Here is a 12,500-nt window from a genome sequence, read left to right as displayed (position 1 = left end):
CTTATCATCTTTTTCTTTGTTTCCACCTGACCTCTCCTTCCCTCCATCTCCATTCTCTCCATCTGTACTTTTGCCCCCATCTCCTTTCTTTTCATCTGCATCAATTTTATATTCTCCTCTTTTTCTCCATGGTCCAAATGTTGATACGAATGAGTAAATACAATTTACAATCCATGGTCTCTTTTTAGCTGCATCCTTTTCATTTCCTCTTCTCTTTGACCATGAGCTCCCCTCCTCGTCTCCTCTGTTTCCACCTGACAACTTCTTCTCCCCCTCTTTTCTTTCTTTCCACATACACTCTTTCCATCTTCCTCTCTGTTTCCACCTGACCTCTTATCCTCTTCTTGTCTGTATCCACCTGCAATATGTGTCACAGTTTTACAGTAATTGATACTACAGAACTAGAACTAAAAATGATGTTGTATTTAGGGCTACAGATGTAAATAGATCATGGAAGAATGGGAAGACAACAATAAGAAAATAATTGAAGAATATTGATATTTTAGGTTGTATGACAAGAGGAGTAAAACATATCAAAAAGGTAATATTTGATAACTTACATGTCCTATAAATAAGCAGATAAGCACTTTGTGATCTAAAGTGAGAAAAAATCATATTGGGCATTATTATATGATTTAAGATCATAACTTTGGCAAGTATATCTAATTTTATGGACACACACACGCACACACACACAAAATGATGAAAAGGGGTGCATTTTACCTTAAGTTTGGTTCCAATGCAATCTATATGGAAGAGGGGGCAGGGCGGGGAGAAATTAAAAGTGCAGCTGCATTACATATTGAGTGTTGCATTTGTGTTGGTGAATATATTCAACATTAAAATATATTCTATTTTTTCTCATCACACCTGCATTTGGATACATTTGAGTAAATTAACTTCAATAGTTTCATTCCAAAACGCATACAGTGCCTTGCGAGAGTATTCGGCCCCCTAGAACTTTGCGACCTTTTGCCACATTTCAGGCTTCAAACAGAAAGATATAAAACTGTATTTTTTTGTGAAGAATCAACAACAAGTGGGACACAATCATGAAGTGGAACGACATTTATTGGATATTTCAAACTTTTTAACAAATCAAAAACTGAAAAATTGGGCGTGCAAAATTATTCAGCCCCCTTTAAGTTAATACTTTGTAGCGCCACCTTTTGCTGCGATTACAGCTGTAAGTCGCTTGGAGTATGTCTCTATCAGTTTTGCACATCGAGAGACTGAAATTTTTTCCCATTCCTCCTTGCATAACAGCTCGAGCTCAGTGAGGTTGGATGGAGAGCATTTGTGAACAGCAGTTTTCAGTTCTTTCCACAGATTCTCGATTGGATTCAGGTCTGGACTTTGACTTGGCCATTCTAACACCTGGATATGTTTATTTTTAAACCATTCTATTGTAGATTTTGCTTTATGTTTTGGATCATTGTCTTGTTGGAAGACAAATCTCCGTCCCAGTCTCAGGTCTTTTGCAGACTCCATCAGGTTTTCTTCCAGAATGGTCCTGTATTTGGCTCCATCCATCTTCCCATCAATTTGAACCATCTTCTTTGTCCCTGCTGAAGAAAAGCAGGCCCAAACCATGATGCTGCCACCACCATGTTTGACGGTGGGTATGGTGTGTTCAGGATGATGAGCTGTGTTGCTTTTACCCCAAACATAACGTTTTGCATTGTTGCCAAAAAGTTCAATTTTGGTTTCATCTGACCAGAGCACCTTCTTCCACATGTTTGGTGTGTCTCCCAGGTGGCTTGTGGCAAACTTTAAACGACACGTTTTATGGATATCTTTAAGAAATGGCTTTCTTCTTGCCACTCTTCCATAAAGGCCAGATTTGTGCAATATACGACTGATTGTTGTCCTATGGACAGAGTCTCCCACCTCAGCTGTAGATCTCTGCAGTTCATCCAGAGTGATCATGGGCCTCTTGGCTGCATCTCTGATCAGTCTTCTCCTTGTATGAGCTGAAAGTTTAGAGGGACGGCCAGGTCTTGGTAGATTTGCAGTGGTCTGATACTCCTTCCATTTCAATATTATCGCTTGCACAGTGCTCCTTGGGATGTTTAAAGCTTGGGAAATCTTTTTGTATCCAAATCCGGCTTTAAACTTCTTCACAACAGTATCTCGGACCTGCCTGGTGTGTTCCTTGTTCTTCATGATGCTCTGTGCTTTTAACGGACCTCTGAGACTATCACAGTGCAGGTGCATTTATACGGAGACTTGATTACACACAGGTGGATTGTATTTATCAACATTAGTCATTTAGGTCAACATTGGATCATTCAGAGATCCTCACTGAACTTCTGGAGAGAGTTTGCTGCACTGAAAGTAAAGGGGCTGAATAATTTTGCACGCCCAATTTTTCAGTTTTTGATTTTTATCCAATAAATGTCGTTCCACTTCATGATTTTGTCCCACTTGTTGTTGATTCTCCACACAAAAATACAGTTTTATATCTTTATGTTTGAAGCCTGAAATGTGGCAAAAGGTCGCAAAGTTCAAGGGGGCCGAATACTTTCGCAAGGCACTGTATATTAATTTTCAGAAATGTTTGTAAATGAGCTTTTGTTATTTATAGAAATTAAGAATGAGATTGGTATGTTCTTTCACTATCTAATCATGGCATGGGGTTCTTTAAAATCTGTCACTTGATGGTTTTTCTTTTTCTTTGAGAGACAAATAATCATCTTTTTTTTCTATTTTGCAAAATACTATACATCCAACTCCCACTCAGAGAAATAAGTAGAACTGCTAGGTTTTACACAGTCAAATGTAACTAATACCTACATTTTTATAAAGAAATGTAGAAATAGTAAAATAATTAAATCAGTGTGTAAAACATTTACATTTGTAAATGTATCCATATTGACTTACAGTAAGTGCATTAATCTTAAGATAGCTAGGTAAGACAACAACATATCACAGACAAATATACAAAAATATGAGAACTGTAATATTTTACCCCCCCTTCTTTCCCTGCTGTATTTTTAAATCCCCCTTACCGGGCTTACGTTGCTGTCATTAAACAAATACCACTTCTGATCCTCATAGGACCTGATTGTAGCAGTGTAATGTCCACCTCTTAGACTTCCTTCATGGTCCACAATTGCATAGAGTTCATATGCCCCATTCTGTTCAGAGAAATCAGACAATAACAATATATATTCCATGAACTACAGATGAAAATATAACATTTATGTAGGAGAGAATAAAAATTCTAAAAATTGGTTGTGTCACCTTGTGCTACTTGTCCTTTTGCCTAAATAAAATATTGCAGAAACATTTCAGGAGTACTCCAACTGGGTAGTTGAAGTTCAAACATTTTGGTCTTGAGGTAAGAATGCTAGCCACAGTTCAAGAGATCTATCTAATATAGAAGTGATTGTAGGTCTAACACTTACCAAGGCTTACCTCCATGATACAATCTGTGATAAACAACCTATCAAATAAAGACAGTTTTGTAGTTACCTCTGTCTGTAATTTGTGAGGAACGTCCACAGTGCAGTTGATTTTGACATATGACATCCTATGGTAGTCAAACTCAAACCTCTTGAGTAGCAGAGTCAGAATCTCTGGGTGATGTACCATCTTACATGCCTGGTGGAACAAAACCCACTCTCAGTCATTATTATTACAGTCTCTAAATACAGATACAGTGACATTTGAACCATCAATGTGCTTTGAAAAGCCTGTGACACACTTCCAGAGACTTGTGATACAATCAGTGATTTTAAAAGACAACTTTAAAAGATATTACTCACAGTTGTTGCTTCCACTTCTTCATTGCATTTAGCACAGTACAGCTTGTCCCCAGTGATAGTTGATTTCTCAAAAAACTCCTCAAAACCGTCATTCTGAAAACACATACAAACACATTAGTAAATATTCTCTCTTGCACCTCCTGACATATATTTTCATATTTGCCTTGTTTCCAAACACTGAGCTGCTACAGGTAACTGCAAAAATAATGGAAACACTTTAGTAAATGCGGGATAGCCTACAAAGTATATTGTAAGCAGTTGCTTCCACATAGGTGTGGTTCCCGAGATAATTAAGAAATTAAAATCCCTATTATGCTGAGGGACATGTATAAAAATGCTAGGTAGGCCATTATTCTGGCCATTACTTGGCTACCATGGCTGTGCCCCCATAGAATAACAATGCCCCCATCCACGGGGCACTAGTGGTCAATTAATGGTTGGATGAGCATGAATACTATGTAAACCATATGCCATGGCCATCTCAGTTACCAGTTCTCAACCTGATTGAACACTTATGGGAGATTCTACAGCGACACCCGAGACACCGTTATATAACACCATTAACAAATCACCAAATTATGGAATTTCTTGTGAAAAAAAAAAATGGTGTTGCATCCCTCCAATAGAGTTCCAGACACTTGTAGAATCTATGCCAAGGTGCATTGAAGTTATTCTGGCTGTTCTGGCTCATGGTGGCCCAACACCTGATTAAGACACTTCCTTTATTTTGGCAGTTACCTGTATATCCAGTGTTATATATTTTCCATACCACACTGTAGCTTTGGCCAGGGCCTAGAGTTACGTCCATGGAGAGGGGCAGAACCCAAAATGGACCAGGTTCACTAATGGAAATATGACTATTTGCACAGGTGATAGTGTGCGACAATTGTCCTTCGAAGATCTAAAGTTACAAACATATAATATTCTTATAATGTAAACATTTACATATTTTAATGTTCCCCTTAAAGGTTTTGTACAATATGATCTCAGTAAATGCAGTACCTTAGACACATTATACTTGACCGTGCTTAAAATCTTCTCAAAAAACTCAGCAGCGTCACGTTGCTCATATACTGGGGGAAGAACACAATGATAGATCATGCGATATTCTACAAATAGAACAACGTTTCAATACTCCAGTAATGATATAATTGGAGTTGTGCAATGATGACACCACGACAATTGCAATTGCTCAACCTGTTGTGGACGGATAAAATGCATTTTTTTTCTCAGCAGCTCAGCTTACCGGTTTGAATGTCCAATGTCCAAGAAATGTCCTTTGTGTCAGCTTCTTTTTCTTTTAATTTTTGAAACAGCCTTTTAAGCTTGTGATCAATGGTCTCTTGTTCTTGACTAGTATGAAACACTTGACTGTGGGGAGACAATTGAGATCTGTTACTGACTAATTGTACTATTTTTATTACCATTTATTTAAGATGCATTCATATCAAAGTATAAAAAGTCAGGTTCTGACATTTTCATGGGGAGAAAATATCCTTTGCGCACGAGTGAGCCTAGATCCAAACCTTTCAACAGCCTCTCTGAAGTCCTTGGTCATGAAGAACACCTGCAGCACACTGTTCAAATAACAGGTTGCCCCTTGATTAATCAAACCATGGGGATGGTAGCCTAAATCAAGGACATCAATTAGTCTCATATAAAGCTGAAGGGCTTTTGTGGGATATTGACTTGTTTGTGTTCACAAATTTAACACATTTACTTACAAATATGTAATTTATACCTGTTCAATTAATGATTGTCAGGTATTAGCCAGGTTTTCCTAAGACTCCTCACACCACATATATTTTCAGTAAAATTAAATCTAGGCTATACCAAAGTGTTCTGTTCACAACTTTTAAAATATGGATATTTGCTATACAGTCTTGTCTTGCGTGACTGTACTTTAGAAAAGTGGAAATATTTTGAGAATAAAGTAACAGTATTTATTTTGAGAATAAATTGGAGATATTTTGAGAATAAAGTGGTGTAATGTATATGCAGTGAGGAGAGTTAAATAACAATGATGCAAGGCAAATGAACAAAAGAGGAGATGCGTACTGAACATGTAAACAAACCAATACTGAGGCTACTGAGGGCTAAAGGTAATCAAGGTGATGATAAAGTCCAGGTGTGCTTAATGATGGGGAGTAGGTGTGCTTAATGATGGGGAGTAGGTGTGCTTAATATTGGTTGCCAGGGCCAGTGGTTAGTAGAACGGCGATGTTGAAGGCTGGAGAGAGGGAGCAGGAGTAGAGGTGACAAGTGGCAATGTTTCGGGAATAAATGAAAAATTTGATTGAGAATAAAGTCACAGTTATATTTAAAGATTAAAGTATGGAATTTGGTTAATTGCATGTCTCCCTGGCTCCCTGTCGCTTTGCACGCCACTGTTGAAATGCTTGAGGGAGCTGCCTGGTGAAACTATACTTTAGAATTGTCTTTAATGACAAGGAAATCCTTGCTATTTTAGTACATGATAACCATATTATTATAATTATTAGGACCTGGAGGTTGTGCCACAGATTATTTTCAGGAGGAACAGTGGTTACATACATAGTTAGAGACAAGTTGGTTGTGTGTGTCAAATAAAATAAAATGTTATTTGTCACATACACATGGTTAGCAGATGTTAACGCGAGTGTAGTGAAATGCTTGTGCTTCTAGTTCCGACAGTGCAGTAATATCTAACAAGTAATCTAACAATTTTGTGTATGCAGGTGTGTGTGTGTGTGGGGGGGGGGTGTAAAAGTAGGGGCAAACCAAACAAATGGCCATCAATCTAATGATCTAATACACTAGTTCAAACAGGCGTCACTGTGCACTCACCCTTATCAATCTAATGATCTAACAACTCGCACACACACACCAAATTTTCCCCTGGCAATTTCAACTATGGGCATGCAGTACACTCTTCTAATGGCCTTAGTGCATTATGAGCACAAACTAAAAACTTTCTTGGCACTGTCGCTGAATGAGAGGAGAACTGGGGTTGAGTCCCAGTCAGTCCGCCCTACAAATTCTGCTGCGTAGCTTAAGCGAACACCTAAAAATGGCAACTATTAATGACCTTATCCGTGGTGCTTTACAAACGGTAGTATTTCCCCCATATGGCAACTATCCTTATAATGACCATATGCTAGTAGGCTATGTAAGCATTCTCAAAAAACGAATTATCTTGGGATCCTGGAGACTATGAGTGTGTATGTGTCCCATGTCAAGCTGCTCTCCAAATTCGCAACACTGCAATTTTGCAGCCCATTATAAACCTGTATCGCCCACTAGATTGAGTACCTTAATTGAATACCTTAACCTATAGGCTCATGGTATGGTACAGTGGGCAAGTGAAAGTAAATTATAAGCCTATCCAACGGCTGCGGGAGGAATTAAAAATTAAAATTAAGCAGGGATTTTATGCAAATGTATTTGTGGGATGAGAGACAACTCCTGCTGTGCAAAGCAGCTAATCTGAGGAGCTGTTTGAATACATTCATTTTTAATTTATATTATTTTAATTCAACTTTATTTAACCAGGTGGACTAGTTGAGAACAAGTTCTCATTTACAACTGCGACCTGGCCAAGATAAAGCAAAGCAGTATGACACAAACAACAACAGACTTACACATATAATAAACAAGCATACAGTAAATAAAACAATATAAAAAGTCTATATACAGTGTGTGCAAATGAGGTAGAATAAGGGAGGTAAGCCAATAAATAGGCCATAGTGGCAAAATATTTACAATTTAGCAATTAAACACTGGAGTGATAGATGTGCAGAAGATGTGTGCAAGTTGAGATACTGAGGTGCAAAGGAGCAAAAAAATAAAAATAAAAGAACAGTATGGGGATGAGGTAGTTGGATGGGTTATTTACAGATGGGCTATGTACAGGTGCAGTGATCTGTGAGCTGCTCAGACAGCTGGTGCTCTATCACTCCAGTGCATTCCAGTCATTAGCAGCAAAGAACTGGAAGGAAAGGCGGCCAAAGTAGGATTTGGCTTTGGGGGTGACCAGTGAAATATACCTGCTGGAGCATGTGCTATGGGTGGGTGCTGCTATGGTGACCAGTGAGCTGAGATAAGGCGGGGCTTTACCAAGCAAAGACATATAGATGACCTGGAGCCAGTGGGTTTGACGACGAATATGTAGCGAGGGCCAGTCAACGAGAGCATACAGGTCGCAGTGGTGGGTAGTATATGGGGCTTTGGTGACGAAACGGATGGCACTGTGATAGACTGCATCCAATTTGCTGAGTAGAGTGTTGGAGGCTATTTTGCAAATTACATCACCGAAGTCAAGGATCGGTAGGATAGTAAGTTTTACGAGGGTACAGTGGGGCAAACAAGTATTTAGTCAGCCACCAATTGTGCAAGTTCTCCCAATTAAAAAGATGAGAGAGGCCTGTAATTTTCATCAGAGGCACACTTCAACTATGACAGACAAAATGAGGGAAAAAAAATCCAGAAAATCACATTGTAGGATTTTTTATGAATTTATTTGCAAATTATGGTGGAAAATAAGTATTTGGTCACCTACAAACAAGCAAGATTTTTGGCTCTCACAGACCTGTAACCTCTGTCCTCCACTTACTAACTTAGGCTACCATTTGCTCACCTTAGAGGCTAGAGGCTAGACCTGTTAGGTTATAATAATGGACCGTAAAATTGTGGTCTCAGACGGGGCTTTAGCCTGCCCCGTTGCTATGTAAAGTCCATGACCAGGGTTTACGGGCAGCCCATGAGCCTGACACAGACGCGCTATCCTTCTCCACACAATCTGTGACTTATATTCACAACATAATAAGCATAGACGTATGAGGTTACTTCCTTGTAAGTGTACATAGAACACTATGCCATTACGCACACATTTGTAAGTTAACCTTTCGTTTTAACATATAGGCTGCTGGCCTAGCTGTTACTCTAAAATACTATGCAAGGTGTTGGCCTACGCAGGATATTGAGGATAACATTGTAGCGAATTCGAAGGACACAAAACGAATCTATATTCGCAGTCTAACAACGCACCATGGTGGTTAGAATGGTGTGTATGCACGTACGAATGTAAGTCGCTTTGGTTAAAAACGTCTGCTAAAAATTGCATATATTAGTGCAGTGACGCCTGTTTGAGCGTGTGTGCGTGCGGTGGTGGAAAAAGTACCCACCTGTCATATTTGGGAAAGTCACCCAGTAAAATCATACTTGAGCAAAAGTCTACAAATATTTGGTTTTAATATACTTAAGCATATAAAGTAGAAGTATAAATAATTACAAATTCTTTACGTTAAGCAAAGCAGACGGCACCATGTTCTTGTTTTTTAAATTTACGGATAGCCAGGGGCACACTAACACTCAGACATAATTTACAAACGAAGCATGTGTTTAGTGAGTCCACCAATCAGAGGTAGTAGTGATGACCAGGGATATTCTCTTGATAAATGTGTGAATTAGACAATTGTCAGTTCCTGCTAAGCATTTAAAATGTAACGAGTACTTTTGGGTGCCAGGGAAAACGTATGGAGTAAAAAGTACATCATTTTCTTTAGGAATGTAGGGAAGTAAAAGTTGTCAAAAATATAAATTGTACAGGAAAGTACAGATACCCCCCAAAAACGACTTAAGTAATATTTTCACTTAAGTACTTTACACCACTGCGAGTGTGATACACCTACCAAAGGACACGGATTTGGATGAAATACCTCATCCATGTCTGCGTGGTTCTCCTTCTAAAAAGACCCAAGCTGTGGCACAAACTCTTCCAGGTCTTAATAAAAACATAATAATATGGTTATTATGAGCTAAAAGAGAAAGAAATTCCTTGTTACTAAAGCTAATTCTAAAGTATAGTTTCACCAGTCATCTCTACCTCAGGCATTTCAACAGTGGCATGCACAGCAACAGGGGGCCAGGAGACATGCAATTAATAACCAAATCCCATACTTTAATCTTGAAATATGACGGCAACTTTATATTTTTAAAATGTCGACTTTATTCTCAACATTTTGTCTTTAATCTCGAAAATAATTGTTTTGTTGAATCTCGAAATATTGCTACTTTATTCTCGAAATATTGCAACTATTCTCGAAATAATGTAACTTTTTTAAAGTACATGCAGCAAGTACATGCAACAAATATAAATGTATCGAAGTACCACCAGCAATCGCTGTTTATTTTTTGTTATCTTCACTTGGCACTAATACTCTTAGGTACAAACTATTTCGGCTATTTATATTAATCTAGGACGTTTTCGGTGGTTACAGAGAGAGTGATTAACGTCTTCATTCTATGTTTAGCATAGATTTTCTGCATGTAAAGTGACGCAGGAGGACAGAAGGTAATCTAACGAGGCACAGCTGTTCTACGAGTGGTCTAAGGCAGGCGTTGATTTCAAGTGGTTTTGGGAAACGGCTCGGATATGTAAAGATTCTCTTACGTTCTAATTATGAATTTAGCCTTAAGATGCTTTTGGGAAATCGTGTGCTGGTGTGTCGTATTTAAAGCAGCAGAATTCAGACTAATGTGTGAAACAACGGACTTTGCTGTGTGTGTGTGTGATGTGTTACGGTACCTGTGTCTGTTGTGCATATAGAATCCATGGCATCATAAATCCCTCACTATAAAGTATGTGAAGGAGAGAAATATATTTATATAAAAAATGTCATTTAAATTGTAGACTGGTAGGGTTGGCTACATTAAAATATAAATTTCTAGTAAGTAAATACAATAACGTTTTTAGATATAGGCTAATGCATCGAGCTGAACGCTTCCTAAACAGTGAAAAAAAAATATTCATGAGTTAATCGCCTAACTATATAGACATATCTTGCAGTGGGAAATTAAACACTGAAAGTGAATAATCATATAGGCAAAAATATTTTACTATAATGGGTTGTATCCTTCTTTACAGTTTATTCGAAGCTTACCGTTTTCGTTAACTGTTGAGCAGCTTTCAGTAGAGTGTACATGTATACGAACAGACACTTGACTGCAGAGCTGATACATCTCTCCAAAACTTCACTTTCGATTTAAATAGGCCTAACCTACAAAATAGACACACCTTCAAAATAGACAGAAAGCTGAGTTTTGAAAACCTTGTGAGGTAGACTATTCCGTATGTTGTGTTAGCCTATGCTTCTGTTAAATTTAGGGTTGACGCACAACATCCTGTAAAATAAAGGTAATGCAAAGAAAGAGGTTTTAGAGTTAAAACAGCATATCAAAGTCATTAAAGAACATTGAAAACATATCTAACTACAACATAGTAAAAATTACAGAACATTCATTATGTTTTGTTTAACCAAATGAGATGGCCAATAACAGAGAGATCTGTACTCTATCTTGATTTTGCAAAGTTGCCATTGGCTACACTGGTGTCATAAGGGGGATGGCACCCATGAGGCCATCAGAAAGGTGACTTGGTGTAGTGAAGCATTGGTAGATGCTCTCTCGAACCGAATGGATATTGTAACAGTGTTAATTTTCTTTGTCTTTGTCATTTTGATTCAAATAAAATTCAGTCTTAATCACTTTTTTTATTTGAATAATGATTTTGCCTAGTTATAGTAAAATTACAAAAACATTGAGCCATTTTAGTAAATTAAATGTCCTGTCATGTTAGTCACATCACATTTGCATTGCCTCATTAACCTACAGTAAACATATATCACTGACTTCCATGTGAACAAACATACACATCCTTGTCCTACCAACATATTGTTCTGTATAACATCCTATTCTCTTCGCAACAACAGAAATATGACAAACATACAGTACCAGTCAAAATGTTGGACTCAGGGGCCTCCCGGGTGGCGCACCAGAGATTCTGGGTTCGAGCCCGGGCTCTGTCGCAGCTGGCCGCGACCGGGAGGCCAATGGGGCAACGCACTATTGGCCCAGTGTCGTCCGGGTTAAGGAGGGTTTGGCTGTCAGGGGTATCCTTGTCTCATCGCGCACTAGTGACTCCTGTGGCGGGCCGGGCACAGTGCACGCTGACCAGGTCGCTAGGTGTACGGTGTTTCCTCTGACACATTGGTGCGGCTGAGTTGGATGTGCATTGTGTCAAGAAGCAGTGCGGCTTGTTTGGGTTGTGTTTTGGAGGACGCATGGCTCTCGACCTTTGCCTCTCCCGAGTCCGTACGGGAGTTGCAGCGATGAGACAAGACAGTAACTATAACCATTGGATACCACAAAATTGGGGGTTAAAAAAAAGGCTGTTTTTTTCACCCACTATTTTTGACATTGTAGAAAAATAGTGAAGACATGTTTGGACCATAATAGTTCGTTGGTGATGTGGACAACAAGGAATTTGAAACTCTCGACCCGCTCCACTACAGCCCTGTCGATGTTAATGATAGCCTGTTCGGTCCTCCTCCTGTAGTCCACAATCATCTCCTTTATCTTGATCACGTAGAGGGAATAGGTTGTTATCCTGGCACCACACTGCCAGATCTCTGACCTCCTCCCTATAGGCTGTCTCATCGTTGTCGGTGATCAGGCCTACCACTGTTGTGTATTCAGCAAACTTAATGATGGTGTTGGAGTTGTATTTGGCCATGCAGTCGTGGGTGAACAGGGAGTACAGGAGGGGACTAAGCACACACCCCTGAGGGGCCCGAGTGGGGAGGATCAGCATGGCAGATGTGTTGTTGCCTACTCTCACACCATGGCGGCCCGTCAGGAAGTCCACGATCCAGTTGCAGAGAGAGGTGTTTAGTACCAGGGTCCTTAGCCTAG

General features: G+C 39.1%; 1 protein-coding gene across 2 annotated transcripts; it reads right to left on the bottom strand.

Annotated features, from left to right (window-relative positions):
* Positions 1–164: 164 nt before the first annotated feature.
* LOC135510506 (ubiquitin carboxyl-terminal hydrolase 47-like) lies at positions 165–10,749 on the bottom strand. 2 transcript variants are annotated; one of them, XM_064931500.1, is made up of 12 exons: positions 10,691–10,749; positions 10,336–10,381; positions 5,297–5,399; positions 5,017–5,141; positions 4,773–4,843; positions 4,540–4,671; positions 3,771–3,863; positions 3,478–3,606; positions 3,012–3,140; positions 724–746; positions 561–595; positions 165–358 (listed from the first exon to the last, which is right to left on the bottom strand). In XM_064931500.1, the coding sequence occupies exons 2-12, from the start codon at positions 10,361–10,363 to the stop codon at positions 165–167; spliced, it is 1,062 nt and encodes a 353-aa protein (XP_064787572.1). In that variant the 5' UTR covers positions 10,364–10,381; positions 10,691–10,749. The 2 variants fall into 2 exon arrangements, with proteins under 2 accessions (XP_064787572.1, XP_064787573.1); XM_064931501.1 differs by having other exon boundaries at positions 5,297–5,347.
* Between the last annotated feature and the right edge of the window lie 1,751 nt (positions 10,750–12,500).

The sequence above is a fragment of the Oncorhynchus masou genome, chromosome 23 (assembly GCF_036934945.1).
Source record: "Oncorhynchus masou masou isolate Uvic2021 chromosome 23, UVic_Omas_1.1, whole genome shotgun sequence".
Taxonomy (NCBI): Eukaryota; Metazoa; Chordata; class Actinopteri; order Salmoniformes; family Salmonidae; genus Oncorhynchus; species Oncorhynchus masou.
The sequence above is the reverse complement of the archived record's forward strand: the minus strand, read 5'-3'. Positions and strand labels throughout refer to the sequence as shown.

Coding starts and splice junctions, on each gene's coding strand:
- LOC135510506 (XM_064931500.1), bottom strand. CDS start 10,363: ATGGATTCTATATGCACAACAGACACAG. Junction 5,400..10,335: donor TATATGCACAACAGACACAG/GTACCGTAACAC, acceptor TCCTTGATTTAG/GCTACCATCCCCATGGTTTG. Junction 4,672..4,772: donor TCAAGTATAATGTGTCTAAG/GTACTGCATTTA, acceptor TTGTAACTTTAG/ATCTTCGAAGGACAATTGTC.